This window comes from Pezoporus occidentalis, unplaced genomic scaffold (genome assembly GCF_034315485.1).
Source record: "Pezoporus occidentalis ecotype Australia unplaced genomic scaffold, CSIRO_AGI_Poc_V1 ctg447, whole genome shotgun sequence".
Taxonomy (NCBI): Eukaryota; Metazoa; Chordata; class Aves; order Psittaciformes; family Psittacidae; genus Pezoporus; species Pezoporus occidentalis.
Window position 1 is genome coordinate 43,262 of NW_026915777.1, and position 23,550 is coordinate 66,811.

A 23,550-nucleotide genomic window follows, 5' to 3' on the forward strand; every position below is an offset into this window, starting at 1 on the left:
CCCGGTGCCATGCCCGTGGTGCCACCTTGGCTTGGAGCCTTGAGCTTAGGGGCATCCAGGAAGCTCTGGGAGGAGCCAGGTTGGGGGGTTCCAGTCCCTGATGCTGTTGTTGGGGTTCCCCCTCATGGTGTTGTGCCCCTGTGGTCCCAGAGAGGGTCTGTGGGAGATGGGGGCTGCAGGAGAGCTGGAGAGGGGCTTTGGGAAGGGCCTGGAGGGCCAGGCCAAGGGGAATGGCTTGAACCTGCCCGAGGGGAGACTGAGCTGAGCTCTGAGGCGGAAGCTCCGTGATCCCATCAAAGGCTCGGGCTGTTCGGGAGCTGTATTTGGGGCTCAGAACCCCTCTGCTCTTTGCCTTCCCTTTCAAACCAAGCGGACCTCCCAGGGCCTGTCAGTGGTGCTTCACTGCAGCGCGGGTGCAGGCTGGTTTGTGGCTCCTGATGGCTGTGACCTGAGAAAGGAAACTGAAGCCTCATCATCTCCCTGCATCCGCACGCGTGGAGCTGCTCCACTCCTGTCCCTGTGGAGCTCGGGACCCACAGAGCCTGCCCAGAGGGATGCGTTCCCTCCCTCCCTAAGGGGAAGCGGTTCTCAGCACTCCCAGGTGGACACAGCTCCACTTGTACGTGCTGCTCCCATCCCACCCCACTGGGGTGTGGGGTGCTGCGGGCTCGGATTGGATCCCACATCCCAGTGTCCCAGGGCTGGAGGGTCAATAGGCAGGCACGGAGCATATTGAGCCGTGGAGCTCACGGGCTCTATTGAGCTGTTTAATCATCTTTGGCACAAGGTGCAGTGCAGCTGAAGGGATCAATAGGGAATTTATCACACTCCCATATAAATGTGAGCATGGAGAGGCAGAGCGGGGAGGGGGGTCAGGTACAGCAGCCAGGGATGGATGTGTGACAGCAGGAGACAGACCTGGAGCAAGCATCCATGGGGCAGTGGCCATGAGCGTGACTCCCCAGAAACACCATCCCCAACGCTGCTTGGAATCCTGGAATGGGTTGGGATGAAGGGAGCTTAAAGCTCCTCCAGCTCCAATCCCTGCCACAGGCAGGGACCCCTTCCACTGGCACAGCTTGCTCCAAGTCCCTGTGTCCAACCTGGCCTTGGACACTGCCAGGGATACTCAGCTTGGATGCTGTTACAGTGCAATGGACCCTCCACACCCGCAGAGCTCAGGGCATGGTCGCCCCATGGCCAAGCTGCTCCTGCCCCATGGATTCCAGTCCAAATGAGAACCCACCTTCCCCCTGCCTGGAGCTGAAAGAGAGCAGCGGGGTCACCTGTGTCCCATGGGAAGGGTTTGTCCCCTCTGTGGTAGTGATGCCAAGCGGCAGCTCCGTGCTCCTTCCCTCTCGTGGTGTTGCGCCTCTGGGCACCTTTATGGTCACAGGGGGAGCTTCTGCTCACACAGCTGCAGTTCTGCAGCACAGTGGGGCTGCAGGAAAGCTGGAGAGGGGCTTGGGACAAGGGCCTGTAGGGCCAGGCCAAGGGGAATGGCTTTAACCTGCCCGAGGGGAGACTGAGCTGAGCTCTTAGGCAGAAGCTCTTCCCTGGGAGGGTGCTGAGGCGCTGGCACAGGGTGCCCAGAGGAGCTGTGGCTGCCCCATCCCTGGCAGCGCTCAAGGCCAGGGAATGGCCGCAGGATCAGTCCCTGCTTCCCTCTTTGTGTTGTGTGTTAAAAGCTGCTTGGGAATGCTGCCTCTCATTGATTCACAAGCAGGTTTGTGCTCCTGGGTAGGGGGTGGGTTGCTAATTCCATCCCCCGAGGCTCAGGAGGACAGGAGTCCTCTTGGATTACCTTAACCAGGCGCAGGGAGCAATAAGAATGTCGGTCCTTGTCAGAGCTGATGGCTGGTGGCAGCGGTGACATCCGCAGCAGGCAGTGGGGCGGATGGGTCCTGGTGAATCCTGGGCTGGGCTGGGGTTGGACCATGGAGGGTGTCAGACAGTGGAAGGGGTCCCTGGCCACGGCAGGGGTTGGAGCTGGAGGAGCTTTAAGGTCCCTTCATCCCAAACCATTCCAGGATTCCATGACAGGAGTGGAATCATGGAACATCGTGGGCTACGTGCCCGCAGCCCAGTCTCCACTCCGTGCCCTTCTGGCACTGACTGTGGCAGAGGATGGAGATAAGCAGCACGCTGTGGGTGACACTGTGGGGTGATACTGTGGGTGATGCTATGGGGGACACTGTGTGTGATGCTATGGGTGACACTATGGGGGACACTGTGGGTGATGCTATGGGTGGCACTATGGGGGACACTGTGGTGTGATACTGTGGGTGATGCTATGGGGGCCACTATGGGTGACACTATAGGTGGCACTATGAGTGACACTATGGGTGACACTGTAGGTGGCACTATGGGTGACACTATAGGTGGCACTATGAGTGACACTATGGGTGACACTGTAGGTGGCACTATGGATGGCAGTATGGGTGGCACTATGGGTAACACTGTGGGTGCCACTATGGGTGACACTATAGGTGACACTATGGGTGACGCTATGAGTGATGCTATGGGTTACACTATGTGTGACACTGTGGGTGATACTATGGGTGACACTGTGGGTGGCACTGTGGGTGACGCTATGGGTGGCACTGTGGGTGACGCTATGGGTAACACTATGGGTGACACTGTGGGTGACACTATGGGTGACACTGTGGGTGACACTATGGGTGATGCTATGGGTGACACTATGGGTGACACTGGGGGTGACACTGGGGGTGACAGTATGGGTGACGCTATCGGTGACACTGTGGGTGACACTATGTGTGACACTGTGGGTGCCACTATGGGCGACACTATAGGTGGCACTATGGGTGACGCTATGGGTGACACTGGGTGGCACTATGGGTGACACTGTAGGTGGCCCTATGGGTGACACTATGGCTGACACTATGGGTGGTACTGTAGGTGGCACTATGGATGGCAGCATGGGTGGCACTATGGGTGACACTGTAGGTGGCCCTATGGGTGACACTGTAGGTGGCACTGTAGGTGGCACTATGGGTGGCACTATGGGTGACACTGTAGGTGGCCCTATGGGTGACACCGTGCTGCCCAGGCCATGCTGCTCCCCCAAGCCCCGTGCGCCCTCCTCCCCACATCTCCCCTCCTCGGAGCTCCCCACGTCCCCGGCGCGTCCCGGCTGCCGTCATGCGCGGCGCATCCCGCGCTCTATTGACAGCTCTCGCGGATGCGAAGGAATTCAAGACAAATTGGGAGGAGGAGGGAGTTAATAAAATATGAAAAATCTCTGCCTGTCACCGGGCTGCGCGCTCCCACCGCTCTGACAGGAACATATTTCCCCAATGAGTGACCCGGCGCCGGCGCCGCACCCGAGGCCCATTCATCAAACAGGATCGGGCCGAGGCTCCTCCGCCCGAGCACGGGGCTGCGGGAGGAGGCAGAGCCCGCGGTGCGGCCCAGCTGCTCCAGCCCCGGCCCCGCACAGCCTCGGCGGAGGTGACAAATTGCCTCCCAGCCCAGCCCCGCTGCTCCAAGCGGGACGTGGCCATGGGGAAGAGGGGGTCAGGGCGGGCGGTGGCCCCCTCCTGCCTTCCATTAGGCAGGGGCTGCCACCGTTATGGATGAGGGTGCGATATTTCCTCGGAATCGACCCGTCGGTCCTGTCAATGATTGCAGCAATTAGTCAAGTCGTCAAAGCCATTAACAGGGGATTAGGCCAATATTGGAGAGGAGAATTCCTGAGGAAGGGAAGCCGGGAGCAGAGCCCTGGCCTGGGGGATGGCAGCGTGTGGAGGAGACGCAGGGCTCCCTCCTCCTGGCGCCGTGGGGTTGGACAGCGGGAAGGGGGGGGAACGGGGTCTCTGATAGGGAGCTATGGAGTGGCCCCGCTCTGCAGTAAGGAAGTGGCATGTCTGGATCCCAGCCTTCATCTGGAATGACGAGGGATGCCAGGCTTCATCTGGAATGACAAGGGATGCCAGGCTTCATCTGGAATGACGAGGGATGCCAGGCTTCATCTGGAATGACAAGGGATGCCAGGCTTCATCTGGAATGACAAGGGATCCTGGCCTTCATCTGGAATGACAAGGGATCCTGGGCTTCGTTGGGAGTGACGAAGGATGCCAGGCTTCATTCAGAATGACAAGGGATCCCAGCCTTCATCTGCAATGAGAAGGGATCCCAGCCTTCATCTGGAATGCCGAGGGATCCCAAGCTTCATCTGGAATGCCAAGGGATCCCAAGCTTCATCTGGAATGCCAAGGGATCCCAAGCTTCATCTGGAATGATGAAGGATCCCAGCCTTCATCTGCAATGAGAAGGGATCCCAGCCTTCATCTGGAATGCCAAGGGATCCCAAGCTTCATCTGGAATGATGAAGGATCCCAGCCTTCATCTGCAACGATGAAGGATCCCAGCCTTCATTTGGAATGAGAAGGGATCCCAGCCTTCATCTGGAATGCCAAGGGATCCCAAGCTTCATCTGGAATGATGAAGGATCCCAGCCTTCATCTGGAATAATGAAGGATCCCAGCCTTCATTTGGAATGAGAAGGGATCCCAAGCTTCATCTGGAATGCCAAGCCTTGCCATGGAAACTCCTCTGCACTGCTACCTTATGGAGCCCATTTTTCATGTGGAAGCAAATCCCAGTCCAGCACTCGGCTCCTTGGGGTCCTCTGCTCCTTCCATCCATCAGGATGGGGCTCTCCCAGCCTCCAGGAGCAGGGGATGGAGCGTGCTTTAGGTAGTGCTGAGGTGGCCGGGTCATTCCCGATGGGATGGGAGATGTTTGCTGGGCCCTTCGGCATGCTTGGCTACGGGTGGGACGTAATCATAGAGTTATGGAACCATGGAATCCCGGTGGGAGTGACTGGATCCACACTGGATGCCCAGCACCCTGTGCAGCCCCATCTTAACAGGGTCCAGCCCTGGGGAGTCACCACTGCCCTGGGGACATTATTCCAGTGGCTGCTTGTTCCCAGTGGGAATCTCCCAGCAGTAACTTGGGCCCATCACCCCTGGGCTTTCCCATGGGACTCCTTGTCCAAAGGGAGCCTCCATCTTCCCTGCAGCCCCCCTTTACCTCCTGGCACATGGATCAGGTCTCCCTGTGCCTTCTCCAGGTGTCTCCTGGGATGCCAAGCTCCTGAGCCATCACTGGCTCTTCCCCCTCTCCCATCTCTCCTCATCCCACATTGCTTGATCTGAGATTCCCATCACTGCAAGTGGGACCATTCCCTTCAGCCCAGGCCAGGAGGATGATTCCCACTGCCCCGTTTCCCTGCAGCTCTGGCTCACTCCAACATTCTCCCTGCTCAACGCACTCAGAATTCACCCTTCAGAACCAGACGTGGATTTTCTGCTCCCCCTTTTCCAAACCCTCTGCACTCCAAACCCAGCCACCCTTTTCCTTCCTTGCTCCTCCTCATCCAGCTGCAGGAAGAGCTGGAGCAGCTTCATTCCATCCCCAAGCTCTGGAGCCAGCCTCTACGTGCCCATGGGCTGGCAAAGGCTCTGTATGCCATAGGGGAGGTGATGGAGCCACAAGAGAGCTTTATGGGGACTTCCATCCGAGGTGGTCGTGCTCTGGCAGGGTATTTAGGAGATGACATAACAAAACTTAGGGATGGAATCATGGGATGGGGGGGGATGGAAGGATACTTAAAGCTCCTCCAGCTCCAAGCCAATGCCACCTTCCCCTAGGGCAGCTTGCTCCAAGCCCCTTCCAAGCCATTCCCCTTGGCCTGTCCCTGCAGGCTCCTGCTGAGGCTGGAGCGGTCCCATGGGAGCCTTTGTGAAGCTCTGGGGACCACAGCAGCCCTTCCCTGCCAAGGCGTTGTTAGCAGGGGCAGTTCCTGTCCCCATTCCCTGGACACCCGTGTGTGGAAGCGCTGGTTGGACATTGCCCCTCTGTGATGCAGATCCCCTTTGGAGCCCAGCTCAGGGGTGGCCCCAGGGATGCCCAGTGAGTGCTTCCTGCTCCTCGTGCCGCAGGACTCGGCTCCAGTCCTTGACCCCATCCATTTCTTCCTCCCCTCAGGTGCCAACCCGCTGCAGAAGAACGAGATGGGCCATACCCCCCTGGACTACGCCCGCGATGGGGAGGTCAAGGACCTCCTGAAAGCAGCAGAGACAAAGGTGAGCCCCGGTACCCCCAGGTTCCAGCTTAGGGTGACCAGGAACACCCCAGCACAGCCAGGAGCTGTATGAATCCAAAGCATGATGTGGAAGGGAAGAACCCCATTCCTGCAGTGTTCCGGGTACAGGGGTGCCTGTCCTTCCCTCCCGTGTTCATGGTGTTCCTGGGAAGGTGGGGGCAGAGGGGCAGAGGTGCTGTTCTGGAGCCCCATGGCAAAACCAGAGGAAATCAGGGGTTGGTTTAGGTCTGCAGTTCATGGTAAGAAGAAACAGGTCTGAGGATCCGGTGTCCTTGAGTCATGGAGCACACCGTGACGTAGGGTCATGGAGTCATGGAAAGGGTTGGGATGAAGGGACCTTAAAGCTCACCCAGTTCCAACCCCTGCCACGGGCAGGGACCCCTTCCATAGAGCAGCTTGCTCCAAGCCCCTGTGTCCAACCTGGCCTTGAGCACTGCCAGGGATGGGATCATGGGGAGCTCCTCCTCACCCAGCAGCCCAAGTCCTTCTCCTCAGGCTGCTCCATCTCATCTCCCCCAGCCTGTGGTTGTGCTGGGATTGCCCTGGTCCTTGCCCTTGGCCTGCTTGAACTCCGTTAGGTTCTGTGGTCCCAACTCTAGGCTGTCCTTGTCCACGTGGATCCCATGCCTTCCCTCCAGCACAAAAAGCTGGGAATAAACGACTCGGAACGTCCCAAGGAGGATGAGGTGGGAATCGTGTGCTGGGTGAGCACTCCCTGGAGCCAGCCCTGCTCCCGGGAGCCTGCCCGTAACAGCACGAAGCAGTGCTGGGTTTAATGCTGCACGAGTCGAGGGGGGAGAGGAAGGACATAGATCTATGGGATGTTCCTGCTGGAGACGAGAGCTCTTGTCTATAAACGGGGAGCGGGAGCAGGCGGCGGGTGATGGATACGGAGCTGGGGGGGACGTGGTGCTCGGGGGGCTGCCGCCGCTCCGGTCTCCGCGCTCCGCAGAGACTCTTTGAGGAGGAATTGCTCATTTTAATCACTGCAGGAGAATGAATTGGCAGCACTGTTAGGGGCTGGGCACATCCCCTAGCTGTGATTTACATACCCCGCTGCCGGAATAGCAAGGAGGTTTCATATGTATGTTTAATGGGTTGGGATCACCCCTTCTGCCTGCGCGAGCAGGGATGCTCCGCGTGCTCCCTGCACCAGAGCCCACGCGCCCGGAGCTGGGCACCCTGGTCCAGCTGAAGTGGCCTCACCTGTATCCAGGGCTAAAAGTAGCACCCAAACCTTGTGTCTTCTCTAAGGAAGCAGGAGGAAGCGGCACCAGCAGTCTTGGAGTCACAGAATCATGGAATAGGATTGGAAAGGACCTTAACATCATCCAGTTCTCAATCTGTGCCATGGGCACCTCACACTAAACCAGGTCCTGCAGGGATCCCTCCAGCCTGGCCTTGAACACTGCCAGGGGTGGAGCATTCACAGCTTCCTTGGGCAACCCATTCCAGTGCCTCAGCATCCTCACAGGAAAGAATTTCCTCCTTATCTCCAATCTCAACTTCCCCTGTTTCAGTTTGAACCCATCACCCCTTGTCCTGTCGCTGCAGTCCCTCATGGAGAGTCCTTGGCTCTTACAAGCCTGTCTTTCCATTGAACCTCTCCTTGTGTGCACCAGGCTGGGTCAGATCCACCTCTCCCATCTCCAGCAGGACTGGAAGGAGTCTTTCAAGCAGGATGAGCCACAGTTCCCCTTCTCCCAGCTCTCTCCCTGCAGGCAGCAGCGAGGACCTGCAGACCTGGAGCTTGTGTCTGCTTCCTCATCCCAAACTGTCTGTAATGGCCTTTATAGAGCAAACAGGACCTGAGAGCAGCTCCAGTGCCTAAAGGGGCTGCAGGAAAGCTGGAGAGGGGCTTGGGACAAGGGCCTGTAGGGCCAGGCCAAGGGGAATGGCTTTAACCTGCCCGAGGGGAGACTGAGCTGAGCTCTTAGGCAGAAGCTCTTCCCTGGGAGGGTGCTGAGGCGCTGGCACAGGGTGCCCAGAGAAGCTGTGGCTGCCCCATCCCTGGCAGTGCTCAAGGCCAGGTTGGACACAGGGGCTTGGAGCAAGCTGCTCTATGGAAGGGGTCCCTGCCTGTGGCAGGGGTTGGAGCTGGAGGAGCTTTGAGGTCCCTTCATCCATGGAGCTGCTCCACTGGGACCCACAGGGAAGTTATTGCCCTGTACAAAGGCTGATGGCATCTCATACACGTGGGGCTGGTGGCACCAGCCAGACCTGGAGCGTTTGCTCTTCATCTGGGGGCTTTGCCTCCTGTCAGGCACTGCTCACCCAGGAAGCACTGGACGTGGGCCTGGATGGGGTTATCCATTCGGGATGTGGGAGCAGCATCCAGCTGTGAGCACCCCGGGGTTTCCCCTTCAGGCGGGTGGGCTCAGGGGTGGCTCCTCCATCCGCAGACCCCGTGGGATCCTTGTGTGCAGTCCAGGCTGGAGCAGCTCCGGGAAAGGGCCCTGGGGCACCCCAGCTCCATCGCAGTGAGCAGTGAGCAAAGAAACCCAATGGGGTGCTGGGGAACATCCCCAGGGGCATCACCACAGGGATGAAGGTGCCCTTGTGCCACTGTGCTGGGCGCTGCTCAGGGCACCCCTGGAACATGGGCTCAGGTTGGGTCCTGCTGCACAGCAAAGCTGTGGCCGGGCTGGAGAGGGGCCAGAGAAGGGCCTCAAAGATGCTCCCAGGGCTGGGCAGCAGTGAGGAAAGGCTGAGAGAGCTGGGACTGCTCAGCTGGAGAAGAGAAGGCGCAGGGAGACCTGATCCATGTGCCAGGAGGTAAAGGGGGGCTGCAGGGAAGATGGAGGCTCCCTTTGGACAAGGAGTCCCATGGGAAAGCCCAGGGGTGATGGGCACAAGTTACTGCTGGGAGATTCCCACTGGGAACAAGCAGCCACTGGAATAATGTCCCCAGGGCAGTGGTGACTCCCCAGGGCTGGACCCTGTTAAGATGGGGCTGCACAGGGTGCTGGGCATCCAGTGTGGGTCAGGCTGTGCCTGGAGAGGTTGGAGCAGGTGAGCCCTGAGGTCCCTTCCATTGGGATTCCAGGATTATGTTCTCTCCTCGGCCAGCTCTGGCGTGGCAAACATCGCCCATCCCGCTGGGGAATGGGCTGGGTGGGCGCAGCGTGTGGCTCCCTGTTCCTCTGGAGCAGGGTGGGTGCCTCCTCTGGAGCACAGGGAAGCCGATCTCCCAGTAAAGAGCTCTTTCCTCCGTGCTGCAGAGGGTCTGCTTGCCAGCATTCCCACCAGGATACAGCCCTGCGGGAAGAGCTTGGAGGCTGCATAGGAGACATGGGGAGGGTGGGAAAGCAAATCCAAGTGGCATAGCCAAAGCTTGCTTCTTCCGTGTGAGCTTACAACAGGATGGGAGCTCCTTAGGATGAGCTGTGGCTGCTTCCCAGTGCCTGGAGCGGAATTCCAGCTATCCTGGGGGGGGAAGCTCCACGCACCCACCTGATGCTCGTGGTGCTGCCTGGAACAGCCTCTGAGCCCAGCGTTTTCCTCCCTGCCCCAGTTCCAGGAGGAGCAGCGCCGGAGGGAGGTGGAGGAGCGCCGGAGGTTCCCGCTGGAGCAGCGGCTCAAGGAGCACATCATCGGCCAGGAGAGCGCCATTGCCACGGTGGGAGCAGGTAGGACCCTGCTCCTCCAGCCCTCATCCCCTGCTCCACAGGGGGAGCACGGTGTTCCCTCGGGACCTGACCTGGGGCTGCCTCCGAGTCATTGAGGTGGGGGGGGACCAGTGATGAGGTCCAGCAGGGATATCTTGGCTGGGGGAGAGAGCCCTTCATGGAGTCATGGAAACATGGCATGGGTTGGGATGAAGGGAGCTTAGAGCTCATCCAGTCCCAAGCCCTGCCGTGGGCAGGGACCCCTTCCATAGAGCAGCTTGCTCCAAGCCCCTGTGTCCAGCCTGGCCTTGAGCACTGCCAGGGATGGGGCAGCCACAGCTTCTCTGGGGCCTCAGCACCCTCCCAGGGAGGAGCTTCTGCCTAAGAGCTCAGCTCAGTCTCCCCTGGGGCAGGTTCAAGCCATTCCCCTTGGCCTGGCCCTACAGGCCCTTGTCCCAAGCCCCTCTCCAGCTTTCCTGGAGTGAGCTGGGCTCTCGTGGTGTGCAGCAGGGTTTGAGGATGCTTCCATCAGAGAGTGCTGGAGCTGAGGTTAAACCCAGAGCAGTTTTTAGGCACGTGGGCCCCAACAGAAGCCACAGACATCAGATGAGCACTGACAGTTGCTCGGAGCATAACTTCGTTATGGTAATCACTGAGACAAAAGGGTGCTGGGCATCTGCAGAGCAGAGCAGGATGGTGGCTGACTCCCTTAGCCCAGGACATGCTGTTACCTCCCCACTGCAAACCTACCCCACGGCTGTGGCAGCAGATCCCCTGCACGGGGTGACCCAGGGCAGGGAGCTGGGAGCCCCACGAGCTCCAGGACAGGCACTGAGCCCTGGGGAGCTCTGAGCTCTGTGTCTCACTGCAGGCACCAGCCAGGCTCCTTCCAGTGCACGTCATGGAGCACACGGCCCCGCAGGGAGGAGAAAGGAGAAGATGGGTCCTGGCTGTCCATTGCAGGCGCTTTTCCATGGGGCAGCCTCTCAGATCCCAGGATGGAGCAAGGGGAATGGCTTGAACCTGCCCCAGGGGAGACCGAGCTGAGCTCTTAGGCAGAAGCTCTTCCCTGGGAGGGTGCTGAGGCGCTGGCACAGGGTGCCCAGAGAAGCTGTGGCTGCCCCATCCCTGGCAGTGTTCAAGGCCAGGTTGGACACAGGGGCTTGGAGCAAGCTGCTCTATGGAAGGGGTCCTGGAGGAGCTTTGAGCTCCCTTCCACCCATTCCGTGGCTCTATGGAAGCAGAGCTCCAGCAAGGCCGGGCTCTGTGCAAAGCCTCCGGAGCCTCTTGTTCCTCCTTGGCCCGTCGCAGCAGCGCCTGGCAGGCGGAGCAGCGCGGGGAGCGCGGCTTGGGATGGGGCAGAGCAGCCCCGCGGTGCCGGAGGTAACAAAGAGGAGCCGAGGGTGATGGGAGCCGGGCCGGAGCCGCGCCTGGGGGCAGGAGCGGGGCGAGCCCGGCGCTGTGATTGATGGTGCTGCCGCTCCTGACACAGGTGGTGCTGCTGCCCATTAGAGCAGCTGCCTTTATGGAGGTTTCTCTTATTGAATTAGAGGGAACGTGCTGGATCCCCCCCCCCCGCCCCGCAGCCTCGGGATATCGGAGCCGAAGGTAGCGGGAGAGGCTCCGGCCCCTCCTCCCCTCTGCCCCATCCCTGCTGCTTTCCCTCCGGAAGAGGGAATTTGGAGGCAGGGTTTTTCCTTCCAGCCCCTGCCCCTCTGCCTTTGGGCTGATTTCACTCCTTCCCAGCTGGATTTGCTCCCACTTCGTGGCCTCCTGCTCCCCGGGTTGTCACTAGGGCGCTTCCCAAACTCCTCGTCCCGGGATTAGGCGAGCCTGCTGAGCTGTTTAATGCATCACCCGGCCCTTAATTGAATAATCTGATTTAATCCATCACTCGCTGCATGAGCCAAACACTCTCCAGAGGGGCTCAGATGGGAATACAAAGGCGACGTGTGCTCTGGGGGTTGTGTGGAGGGCCGGGGCACTGGGGTTGCTCACACGGAGCTGGTGCTTGGCATCACTGCGCAGAGGGGAGGAACCCTTCCCGTGGGATAGAGGTGAGCTCTGCTGCTCTCTCCGCTGCAGGAAGCAGGATAGAGCTGAGCAGGGCTGTGGGGAGCTGAGTGATGATTCCTGACTGGAATCCACAGGGGCAGGAGAGCTGGAGGAGCTTTAAGGTCCCTTCATCCCACCCCATCCCATGATTCTATCCCTCAGTTTTGTTATGCCATCTCCTAAATACCCTGCCAGAGCATGACCACCTCGGATGGAAGTCCCCATAAACCTCTCTTGTGGCTCCATCACCTCTATGGCACACAGAGCCTTTGCCAGCCCATGGGCACGTAGAGGCTGGCTCCAGAGCTTGGGGATGGAATGAAGCTGCTCCAGCTCTTCCTGCAGCTGGATGAGGAGGAGCAAGGAAGGAAAAGGGTGGCTGGGTTTGGAGTGCAGAGGGTTTGGAAAAGGGGGAGCAGAAAATCCACGTCTGGTTCTGAAGGGTGAATTCTGAGTGCGTTGAGCAGGGAGAATGTTGGAGTGAGCCAGAGCTGCAGGGAAACGGGGCAGTGGGAATCATCCTCCTGGGATCATAGAGTCATAGAATCATAGAATAGTTTGGGTTGGAAAGGACCTTAAGATCACCCAGTTCCAACCCCCCTGCCGTGGGCAGGGACCCCTTCCATAGAGCAGCTTGCTCCAAGCCCCTGTGTCCAACCTGCCCTTGAACACTGCCAGGGATGGGGCAGCCACAGCTTCTCTGGGCACCCTGTGCCAGCGCCTCAGCACCCTCCCAGGGAAGAGCTTCTGCCTAAGAGCTCAGCTCAGTCTCCCCTCTGGCAGGTTAAAGCCATTCCCCTTGGCCTGTCCCTACATCCCTTGTCCCAAGCCCCTCTCCAGCTTTCCTGCAGCCCCTTCAGGCACTGGAGCTGCTCTCAGGTCTCCCCTTCAGGAGCCTTCTCTTCTCCAGGCTGCCCCAGCCCAGCTCTCTCAGCCTGGCTCCAGAGCAGAGCTGCTCCAGCCCTCGCAGCAGCTCCATGGCCTCCTCTGGTCGGATCCTTCCTGGTTCCTACATTTCCTTGTGCAAACCTCCTGCACCGCGGTCAGGTCGGGCTCTGCTTGGGAGCAGCCTTGGGATCGTTTGAGGTTCATCTCCCACATCCCAGTGCCACCAGCAGTGGGGCTGGATCGGTTCCTTTGGGATGCGGTCACCCTGGACCGATCCCGGATGGAGACGAGCGATCCCACAGCGGGTGCAGACCCGGATCGCTCACCCCACGTACCCCGACCCGGGCGGTTCGAGCAGCAACCCTGAATGAATTGATTTGATAAATGGACATTTATTACGCTCACAAATTGGCTGAAACCAATTTTGGTCACATCAAGGGCTGAGAACTGCGAGGGTATTGATTTGTGTAAAGTAATACAGTGAATTTATCAGTTCAATAGAGAGCTGAAGGGCCTCTCGGAGACCCCGCGCCGCGCTCGCGCCGTTACTGATGGCCAAAATCAAGTGAGAGCACCACAGCAACACTGGAAATGGCTCCAGAGAAGAAGGCCCCGGCGTCATCATCCACCTCCTCGCTGGGGCCTGGGGGCTCAGGTGCCTGCATGAGATTCCAGCAGAGCTCAGTGACCTGGAGCTCTTCCTGCCACCCCCTCCACGTTCCCAACGGGAAGGGGACGGCTTTCCAAGAGGCACAGCGTGGGCTCCTGCACGGCCACCACCAGCAGGGCTGGAGGCTGCCTTGTGGCTGCAGAGCCCGAGGAGAGGAGGCTCCCCAGGCTGAGGTTCTCCCCGTTCCTGTCCACACAATGGCCTGCTCCAGCCTGAGGGCAGCAGCTCTGCTCCTCCTCATGATGCTGGTGGCCAGCCCTCGAGAGCCTCCCATGGCCGGAGGTGCTGGAGCAGGGGGCTCGCTGGCCCCTTTCTGATGGCAGCCAGGACCTCAAGAGCATCCGGGGCTGGAATCATCAGCTTAAGGCTCCTTGTAGCAGAGGTTTTCCATCCCATCACGCCATTGATGGCTCTAACTAATGCCCAGCCCCTTCCAGCCAGGATCACAGCCCTAGCTCCATGGTGGCTGTGTTTTATGGGATGCTTTATATCCCTGGAGTTGTGATGAGCAAGATGAGTGTTTATCCATAAAATCCGGGATGCTGCTGGAGAGGGGAGTGAAAAGAGACAACACTTAACACTTAACCTGGCTGCCTGCAGACCATTGAACGTGCTGACCCTGCCCGTGGTCACTCCATGCCCTGGAGCAGAACTTTATTACCTTTATTAGCTGAGATGCTGCAGACGCTGTCAGTGGTCCCGTTATTCCCCATCAATCCTGCAGGAAATATATCCACCCGCGTGGCTGACCTCAGCTTTGCTGCCGTAAAGGGCAGGGATGGAGCACAAGCCATGGTGGGATGCTCTGGGAGCTGTGCAGGGGACGTTGGAGCAGCTCTGGGATCACACGGACACCCCCTGCACCTCCATGCCGTGGGCATCTCCTCTTGCTCCTCGTGTGCTGGCTCTTCAGTGGGGGTGATGTGGATGCTGCCTGTGATTTCATGGAATCCTGGAATCCCAATGGAAGGGACCTCAAGGATCATTGCTCCAACCTCTCCAGGCACAGCCTGACCCACACTGGGTGCCCAGCACCCTGTGCAGCCCCATCTTAACAGGGTCCAGCCCTGGGGAGTCACCACTGCCCTGGGGACATTATTCCAGTGGCTGCTTGTTCCCAGTGGGAATCTCCCAGCAGTAACTTGTGCCCATCACCCCTGGGCTTTCCCATGGGACTCCTTGTCCAAAGGGAGCCTCCATCTTCCCTGCAGCCCCCCTTTACCTCCTGGCACATGGATCAGGTCTCCCTGCACCTTCTCTTCTCCAGCTCTCCCTTCCCAGCTGCCCCCTTCCCCACTCAGTTTGGTGTCCTCAGGGAACACTTGATCCCCTCATCCACATCACTTCGGAAGGCCCTGAGCAGTGCTGGGTCCAGTATGGATCCCCACGGGTGCCCCTGGTCCCGGTTCGAGGAGGAGATGTTCACCACCACATCAGAGGACAAATCCCTGCCCGCTCTTGGAGCTGGTCCATGGGGCTGAGCTGCCCCCCCACCCCAGCCCAGGCAGGGTAAGGCAGAGCCTGGCTCAAAGCCCGGTCTGATTAAGCCTTGACAGGAGTCAGGATGTGTTAGAGCAGCCAAGGGATGGGTAATGCATCTTGATGGTGGCCAGACACAGAATGTCACGTCCTCGTTGTGCTGGGACTCGGCTTCCACTGAATTCCCGCTCCCTGCGCTCCATCCTGTTCCATCGGGTGGATGTGCCTTGGATTTTAGGGTTAAAGTGGGCTTTTTTGGCTCTTCAGGCTGACTCCTGCATCACGGAGTGATGCAAACGTGACCTCCAGGCTGAGCCACCACCTCCTTGCAGGGTTCTTCCCACCTTCTCCACGGGCTCCCCAGGGATTCGGGATCCAGCCGCACTGCTGCTGCAGCGCTGACTCACCCTCCTTACAGAGCCCATCCTGCCTCCCTCCCACATTGACTCCTCTCATCCAGCCCTGGAGCAGGTTCCTGTGGCTCCTGGAGGAGCGAGTTCTCTGCTTTTGTGGAGATGCTTCCTGCCTGTGGGCCCCTCAGTCCCAAACCTCCCCTGGCAACCTCCGGACGTGGCTTTTCCCTTCACATCCCCAGCTTGCTCCAAGCCCCTGTGTCCAACCTGGCCTTGAGCACTGCCAGGGATGGGGCAGCCACAGCTTCTCTGGGCACCCTGTGCCAGCGCCTCAGCACCCTCCCAGGGAAGAGCTTCTGCCTAAGAGCTCAGCTCAGTCTCCCCTCGGGCAGGTTCAAGCCATTCCCCTTGCCCTGTCCCTACATCCCTTGTCCCAAGCCCCTCTCCAGCTTTCCTGCAGCCCCTTCAGGCACTGGAGCTGCTCTGAGGTCTCCCCTTCAGGAGCCTTCTCTTGTCCAGGCTGCCCCAGCCCAGCTCTCTCAGCCTGGCTCCAGAGCAGAGCTGGATCCCATTGGATATCGCCATCCAGAGACATAGAAACTCTCCCTTCCCAGCCCTTCCAGCCTTTCCCCACTCCTTCAATCCCCTCCCTCTTCCCATTCCCACTCAAGGAATAACACACAAACCTCGGACCTGCTGCTCTGGTGCAGCATCACTGCACCGGTACAGCTCCATCCCTCCCTCCATCCCTCCATCCCTCCCGGTCCCCCCTCCCTCCCGTCTCCCTGGCAACACTGAGTGCACATCCTGGAAAACTTTATCCACGCTCTGCTCTGGGCAGCTTTCCCAATCCATGCTAACCTGATTAGGTGTCTCTGGGGCCGGGCCTGCCTAATCGAATTAGATGGCACTAATGGCAGCGAGGACTTTGAGTGGGGAGAGAGCAGGAAAACAGAGTGTGTACTTAGTGATAATTATCCCTGCTTCTGTGGCATTGATTTATTTGCCTTTTCCCCCCTTCCCTCCCTCCCCTTCCTCCTTTTTGTTGTTCCCATTGTCTTTAAACGCAGCCATTCGGAGGAAGGAGAACGGCTGGTACGACGAGGAGCACCCGCTCGTCTTTCTGTTCCTGGGATCCTCTGGAATAGGTAAGGATTGGGCTGTGCAGAGGGATGGAGGGGCTGGGGCTGCTCCTCAGCCCCGGCGCAGCCCCTCTCTCTTTGCTTCCACGGAGCTCTCATACAACACCAGTTTAAGTGTTGCATCCCTCCAGCTGGTCCGGGGTCCCGCAGGATAACCCCTGGCAGGCCCCAGGCAGGGCTCAGGCAGCTGCACGCTCAGTTATCCCATCCCAAAAGGGGCAGTTTGCCCAGGAAAAGGGTTGGTTTCTGCCTCCACGGGAGAGGTGAGAGCAGGAAGCTGCTGCTGGCAGCTCCAGCCTCTGCTGCCTCGCTCCTATGGACGCGGGAGGCTTTGGAATGACGGGATTTCCTTGACTCCCATAATGTTTGTCCTCAAGCACAAGGAAAGGTAACCAAACACTTGATCCCTTCGTGGAATGGCCAAGATGACTTCCAGGCAGGGAACAAAGCGGCCAACCCCAGTGCTCCTCCTGCATCCAGGGCATCCCTCAGCCTCGGGAGGGGGCTGCAGGGCTCAGGGCAGGGACACACACCGGGATCTATGGGTCGCTGCCGGCCACGAGCTGGGTGTTACCTCGAGAGGAGTTGTATAAAGCCCTGTAAAACCAGTAAGAAATGGGTTTGGGACTTCACTGCCCTCCTTGTAGGGGCTCAGTGGTGTGAATCACAGCTCTTCAACTCCTCTGTGTGTCCATGGGGGGCTTTTCCACTGCTCCCATAGAAAGGAATATTGGAGAAAAGGAGAGCACCGAGAAGCTGGGGCTGCCCCATCCCTGGCAGTGCTCAAGGCCAGGTTGGACACAGGGGCTTGGAGCAAGCTGCTCTATGGAAGGGGTCCCTGCCCGTGGCAGGGGTTGGGGCTGGAGGAGCTTTAAGCTCCCTTCATCCCAACCCATTCCATGGTTATAAGTTAAGGACCCATCCTGATTCCCTTACGTTCATACCCTGTGTGAGAGAGCACGTCTGGATCTGCGTGCTCACGTGTGGGGACCCACAACCCAGCCACAGCCAAAGTGGACAAAGGCAGAGCCGCACCAGGATGCTGGGTCCTGGCTCACTTCCCGTGTTTGCAGCACTTCTGTGCTGATCTCATTCCGTGATCCTCACATCCAGCCACCGAAGCCATCACCACCGCCAGAGCTGCGGGGATGTGTGGTGCAGCACGGAATCAGGGAAGGGTTTGGGATGAAGGGGGCTTAAAGCTCCTCCAGCTCCAACCCCCTGGGGCAGGTTCAAGCCATTCCCCTTGGCGTGGCCCTATAGGCCCTTGGCCAAAGCCCCTCCCCGGGTTTCCTGCAGCCCCTTTGGGCCCTGGAGCTGGACACAATAAAAGCCCAGGAAACCCATCCATGGTGCCAGGGTGGCAGCAGCAGGGGGTTTCTGGGCAGATCCCGGGGTATTTCCAACAGAACCTGTGTGTTCAGTGGACACATCGGGAGGATGGGATCTGATCTCACAACGCCTTGGGTGTGTTTGCATGGAGACAACACTTGTGTTGGCAGTGGTGCCGCCAGCCCTGGTGTTGGCACAGGAGGATGGACAGAGCTGGTCTAACACGAGTCTTTTCCTCTCTGGGACAGGTAAAACGGAGCTGGCCAAGCAGACAGCCAAGTACATCCATAAGGATGTCAAAAAGGTAACGCTCTTCCCTCGGCTGATTCATGGAATCCTCATGGAATGGTTGGAAGGGATCTTAAAGCTCGTCTGGTTCCATCCTCCCCGGTGGCGGTGGCTTCGTAAGGGGTAGCTCAGGGATGTGAGGTTTGAAGGCACCAAGCGTTTCCAGCTGGGTATTCCACGCTTAGGGCTTGAGATTTAGGCTCTGGGAGGTGCCCAGATCTCTCCCATGGAGAACTGGGGAACGTTGGAGCAGGGAAAAGCCCCCCTCAACCTGTCCCCAGCATCCTCCAGCAGGGAATGGCCACAGGATGGGATGGGAGCTGCAGAGAGCAGATTGAAACAACGCCATGAACGCGCCTGTTCTGGTTTCTGTTCCTCCTCCTCCCCTAATGGCCTTCCTAAAGCAGTACATCCCAGCTCCTGGGCTTCAGGCACCTCCATTCCCAGCTCCTGGGCTTCAGGCACCTCCATTCCCAGCTCCTGGGCTTCAGGCACCTCCATTCCCAGCTCCTGGGCTTCAGGCACCTCCATTCCCAGCTCCTGGGCTTCAGGCACCTCCATTCCCAGCTCCTGGGCTTCAGGCACCTCCATTCCCAGCTCCTGGGCTTCAGGCACCTCCATTCCCAGCTCCTGGGCTTCAGGCACCTCCATTCCCAGCTCCTGGGCTTCAGGCACCTCCATTCCCAGCTCCTGGGCTTCAGGCACCTTCATTCCCAGCTCCTGGGCTTCAGGCACCTCCATTCCCAGCTCCTGGGCTTCAGGCACCTTCATTCCCAGCTCCTGGGCTTCAGGCACCTCCATTTCCAGCTCCTGGAACAGGTCAATGCCTGGGCAAACAGCACATGGAGGGATCAGTGCAGTGCTGAAGGTTCTGTTAGCTCAGAACATGGAAGCATGGGATGGGCTGGGATGAAGGGACCTTAAAGCTCCTCCAGCTCCAACCCCAACCCCTTCCATAGAGCAGCTTGCTCCAAGCCCGTGTCCAACCTGGCCTTGAGCACTGCCAGGGATGGGGCAGCCACAGCTTCTCTGGGCACCCTGTGCCAGCGCCTCAGCACCCTCCCAGGGAAGAGCTTCTGCCTAAGAGCTCAGCTCAGTCTCCCCCTTCCTCTTCGTCACAACAACCCCGGGGGTTCTGGGGTGGATGTGGCCGCTCCGGCACCACCGGTCTTTGGGAGCCCCATATCCACGTGTTGATCCCTGCAGGCAGTGGCCTGGGTGCAGAGGAGCCTTGTAAATGGGATGAGTTTGGAGCACATCCTCAACCCCCAGCTCAGGGGTTCCTTTCTCTTGCAGGGCTTCATCAGACTGGACATGTCGGAGTTCCAGGAGAGGCACGAGGTCAGTGCATGGCTTCCCTCTCTCCAAGGCTGCCACGAGCCCCGGGCTGCTTCCATGGCCTCCAGGAGATGCGTGGTTTGGGGAGGCAAAGGGGGAGCCCAGCAGAGCAGCAGCTTGGCTCCAGCTTCTACATTCCCAAAGTGGGAAATAGCGGGGAATTGGGATCAAAGAGCACGGAGCAAGGGAAGCTTTACCACCCCGTGTCTGCGCAGTGTGGGGCTGTGGGGAAGAGCATCCGGGCAGGCAACGGGAGAATCCAGCAGAGCAGAGGCCAGCGGCGCAGAGCGCAGCCCTCCTGTCCCACCTCCCACCCCACGCGGGTGCTGCAGGAGAGGGGGGATCTCAGCAGGGTCACCCCGGAGCTGGGGGGGGTGTGTGCAAATCCCTTTGGATTTGAGCTCCTTGCTGAGATGAGTCTTCATCAGAGAGCCATGGAATGGGTTGGGAATGCAAAGCCCCCCCCCACAAAGGGGCTCCACGTGCCCTGTTCCTGCCCCCCAGGTTGCCAAGTTCATCGGCTCCCCGCCGGGCTATGTGGGCCACGAGGAGGGGGGGCAGCTCACCAAGAGGCTGAGGCAGTGCCCCAACGCCGTGGTGCTCTTCGATGAGGTTGACAAAGCCCACCCGGACGTGCTCACCATCATGCTGCAGCTCTTCGATGAGGTACCGCCGCGCTGCAGGCACGGAGGGAAGGGAAGGGGATGCGGGAGGTGTGCCGGGATGCTCCACATCAGTGGTCCCTTGCGGGCACTGCCACCCAGCCGGGGAGCGGGCTGGTGCTGAGGACTCCTGGTGGAGTCAGTGTTACCTTCAGGCAAAGGCAAAGCCACTGGGAGGGTTGGAAATGTGGGGGTGAAGCCTGGGAATTGGGTTGACGTGGATTCACGGAATGGGTTGGGTGAGCTCATCCAGCTCCATGTGCAGGGGCACCTTCCACTGGAGCAGCTTGCTCCAAGCTGGCCTCGAAGCACGGGCTGAATTCCAATGAGGCTGACCCGAGTAACCTGCAGGATAACTGGGACGTGGTTGTAACACGGTGAGCAGCCCTTGGGATCACCCACAAAGCGAGCCCCGTGGCGGTGATGCCACCCGCAGCAGCCCACTGGGGTGGCCGCAGCCCTCCTGCAAGGGGCCTGGGTCTCTTATTCCATAGAGTGGAGCAGAGGGAGCAGAGGAAGGCCTGGGAAGCCAGGACCTCCCCAGGCAGTCTGCTTCCTCGCAGCTGATCTCCAGCCCAGCGACACAAATCCTTGTTGGGTGCTTGAGATTAACATTTGGGTTATTGCCCTGTCAAGTGCGTGCTGCAGGAATTGATTTCCCATTGAGCTGCTGCTCCCGTGATCTATGCAAGGAAAAATGGAGTTATTAATCCTTCAGAGGAGCACAAAAGCCCTGTAAAGCCCTCGCAGCGCGATGCTGGGGAGCGTCCCCGCCTCGCAGCCCCACCAGCACCGTGGCAATGAAGCTGCTGTGCAACAGGCAGAGCCCGAGCACAGGGTGCAGGGCAGGGGGCTGGAACTGGGTGAGCTTTCACATCCCCTGGGCTGGGATGCTGGGATTCCTCGTGGGGCTTTCCCCCCCCCGAGCACGCCCAGGCAGCCCCATGGGGAGCCTGGGACTGACTCATGTGAAGGTGAACGTCTGGGCTGTGTTGCTGCAGGAGGCTGAGTTAGGGGTGCCCACCAGCACCCCCTCCCCATGAGGCGCTTCCCAGAGCTTCCATCAAGGATGTGCTGGATGGGGATGGCTGGGATCATGGACAGGGCAAGTCGCTGCTTCTCTCCTGCTCGAATCCATGGGCATCCCTTTGGAAATGGGACCTGAGAGCAGCTCCAGTGCCTGAAGGGGCTGCAGGAAAGCTGGAGAGGGGCTTGGGACAAGGGCCTGTAGGGCCAGGCCAAGGGGGAATGGCTTGAACCTGCCCGAGGGGAGACTGAGCTGAGCTCTTAGGCAGAAGCTCTTCCCTGGGAGGGTGCTGAGGCGCTGGCACAGGGTGCCCAGAGAAGCTGTGGCTGCCCCATCCCTGGCAGTGTTCAAGGCCAGGTTGCACACAGGGGCTTGGAGCAAGTTGCTCTATGGAAGGGGTCCCTGCCCGGGGCAGGGGTTGGAGCTGGAGGAACTTTAAGCTCCCTCCATCCCAACCCATTCCATGATTCCATGACGTAAATAAATCCCCTTTGGGGAAACATGGGCCCCGTGTCCTCCTCCTCACGGTTTGGCCGCATCCTGTGGCTCCTGCTCACGCCGTGCTGTGCCCCCGGTGCTGTTGCAGGGCAGGCTGACGGATGGGAAGGGCAAGACCATTGACTGCAAGGATGCCATCTTCATCATGACCTCCAACGTGGCCAGCGAGGAGATCGCCCAGCACGCGCTGCAGCTGCGGCAGGAGGCCCTGGAGATGAGCAAGAAGAGGATAGCAGAAAACCTAGGTACGGGTCTACCAGTGGTGCTGAGTCCCACACCCCATCCCCAGCACTGCCCCTCCTGCGGTGCCTCCGCTTCATGCTTGTCCTCTCCTGGAGCCCTCCTTCTGGGACATCACTTCTTTGGCGATGGCTTTGGCCCTCCTTGCAGCCCTCCTCATCCTCTGCTCTCTGCCCCTCAGCTCCTCTCCTTGAGCTCCTCACCTTGAGCTCCTCTCCTTCAGCTCCTCTCCTCCAGCTCCTCACCTTCAGCTCCTCACCTACAGCTCCTCACCTTCAGCTCCTCTCCTCCAGCTCCTCACCTTCAGCTCCTCTCCTTCAGCTCCTCACCCTTCAGTTCTTCACCCTTCAGCTCCTCACCTTCAGCTCCTCACCTTGAGCTCCTCTCCTTCAGCTCCTCACCTTCAGCTCCTCTCCTTCAGCTCCTCTCCTTCAGCTCCTCACCCTTCAGTTCTTCACCCTTCAACTCCTCACCTTCAGCTCCTCACCTTGAGCTCCTCTCCTTCAGCTCCTCTCCTTCAGCTCCTCACCCTTTAGTTCTTCACCCTTCAACTCCTCACCTTCAGCTCCTCACCTTCAGCTCCTCTCCTTCAGCTCCTCACTTTGAGCTCCTCTCCTTCAGCTCCTCTCCTTCAGCTCCTCTCCTTCAGCTCCTCACCTTCAGCTCCTCTCCTTCCGCTCCTCACCCTTTAGTTCTTCACCCTTCAACTCCTCACCTTCAGCTCCTCTCCTTCAGCTCCTCTCCTTCAGCTCCTCACCTTGAGCTCCTCTCCTTCAGCTCCTCACCTTGAGCTCCTCACTTTGAGCTCCTCTCCTTCAGCTCCTCTCCTTCAGCTCCTCTCCTTCAGCTCCTCACTTTGAGCTCCTCTCCTTCAGCTCCTCACCTTGAGCTCCTCTCCTTCAGCTCCTCACCTTCAGCTCCTCTCCTTCAGCTCCTCACCTTGAGCTCCTCTCCTTCAGCTCCTCACTTTGAGCTCCTCTCCTTCAGCTCCTCACCTTGAGCTCCTCTCCTTCAGCTCCTCTCCTTCAGCTCCTCTCCTTCAGCTCCTCACCTTCAGCTCTTCACCTTGAGCTCCTCACCTTCAGCTCCTCTCCTTCAGCTCCTCTCCTTCAGCTCCTCACCTTCAGCTCCTCACCCTTTAGTTCTTCACCCTTCAACTCCTCACCCTTTCCATCCTTCCAGAACCCTTCCAAACACTTCCTAGGCCAGACTAGTGCTGGGAATGGCGCTTGTGTTGAAGAGGTTTGTTCCCTCACTTCCATAAAGGACTGAGCTTCACCCTGTCACGTCCCTGGGATGGGAATCCTGGATCTACCCATTAGGGTCTTGCAGAAACTTCCCCAGAAATGTGAATTAGGAAATCAAAGGAGAATTGGGTAGGGTAAGAGCAGCCTCTGATGTGAACTGAGCACCTCCACTGCAGCAGCAGAGGCCAAATTCATCTGCATCCCTCCAGCACCTCCAGCAGCACCCAGAGGCCCCAGAGCCTGGTTGGTCTCTGCTGTGCCAGGGGTGGATGCGTGGAAGGATGGGTGGTGATGCTGCACCAAGGGCTGTCCCCTTTGGCTCTAAACTGCACAGCAGTGTGTGAGCACAGACCTGTTAAGATCCTGTTATGGTCCTGTACGTGGACACATCTTCAGCAGGGCACCTAGGAGTGTGTTGGATGATGAGAAGCTTCCCAAGACCCAGCTGTGTGTGGAGAAGGCTCCTGAAGGGGAGACCTTAGAGCAGCTCCAGTGCCTGAAGGGGCTGCAGGAAAGCTGGAGAGGGGCTTTTGGTCCCTTCATCCCACCCCATTCCCTGTGCCATCAGGGCACCACATTCCCCAGAGCTC

General features: G+C 59.1%; 1 protein-coding gene across 1 annotated transcript in view; it reads left to right on the forward strand.

Annotated features, from left to right (window-relative positions):
* CLPB (ClpB family mitochondrial disaggregase) overlaps positions 1-23,550 on the forward strand; it is a 55,835-nt gene that overhangs the window by 28,462 nt on the left and 3,823 nt on the right. Inside the window, exons 6-12 of the mRNA XM_062635057.1 lie at positions 6,016-6,113; positions 9,648-9,762; positions 16,257-16,334; positions 17,909-17,964; positions 19,245-19,289; positions 19,791-19,952; positions 21,562-21,718. Of these exons, the coding sequence (XP_062491041.1) occupies positions 6,016-6,113; positions 9,648-9,762; positions 16,257-16,334; positions 17,909-17,964; positions 19,245-19,289; positions 19,791-19,952; positions 21,562-21,718 (711 nt within the window). The remainder of the gene's footprint in view (positions 1-6,015; positions 6,114-9,647; positions 9,763-16,256; positions 16,335-17,908; positions 17,965-19,244; positions 19,290-19,790; positions 19,953-21,561; positions 21,719-23,550) is intronic.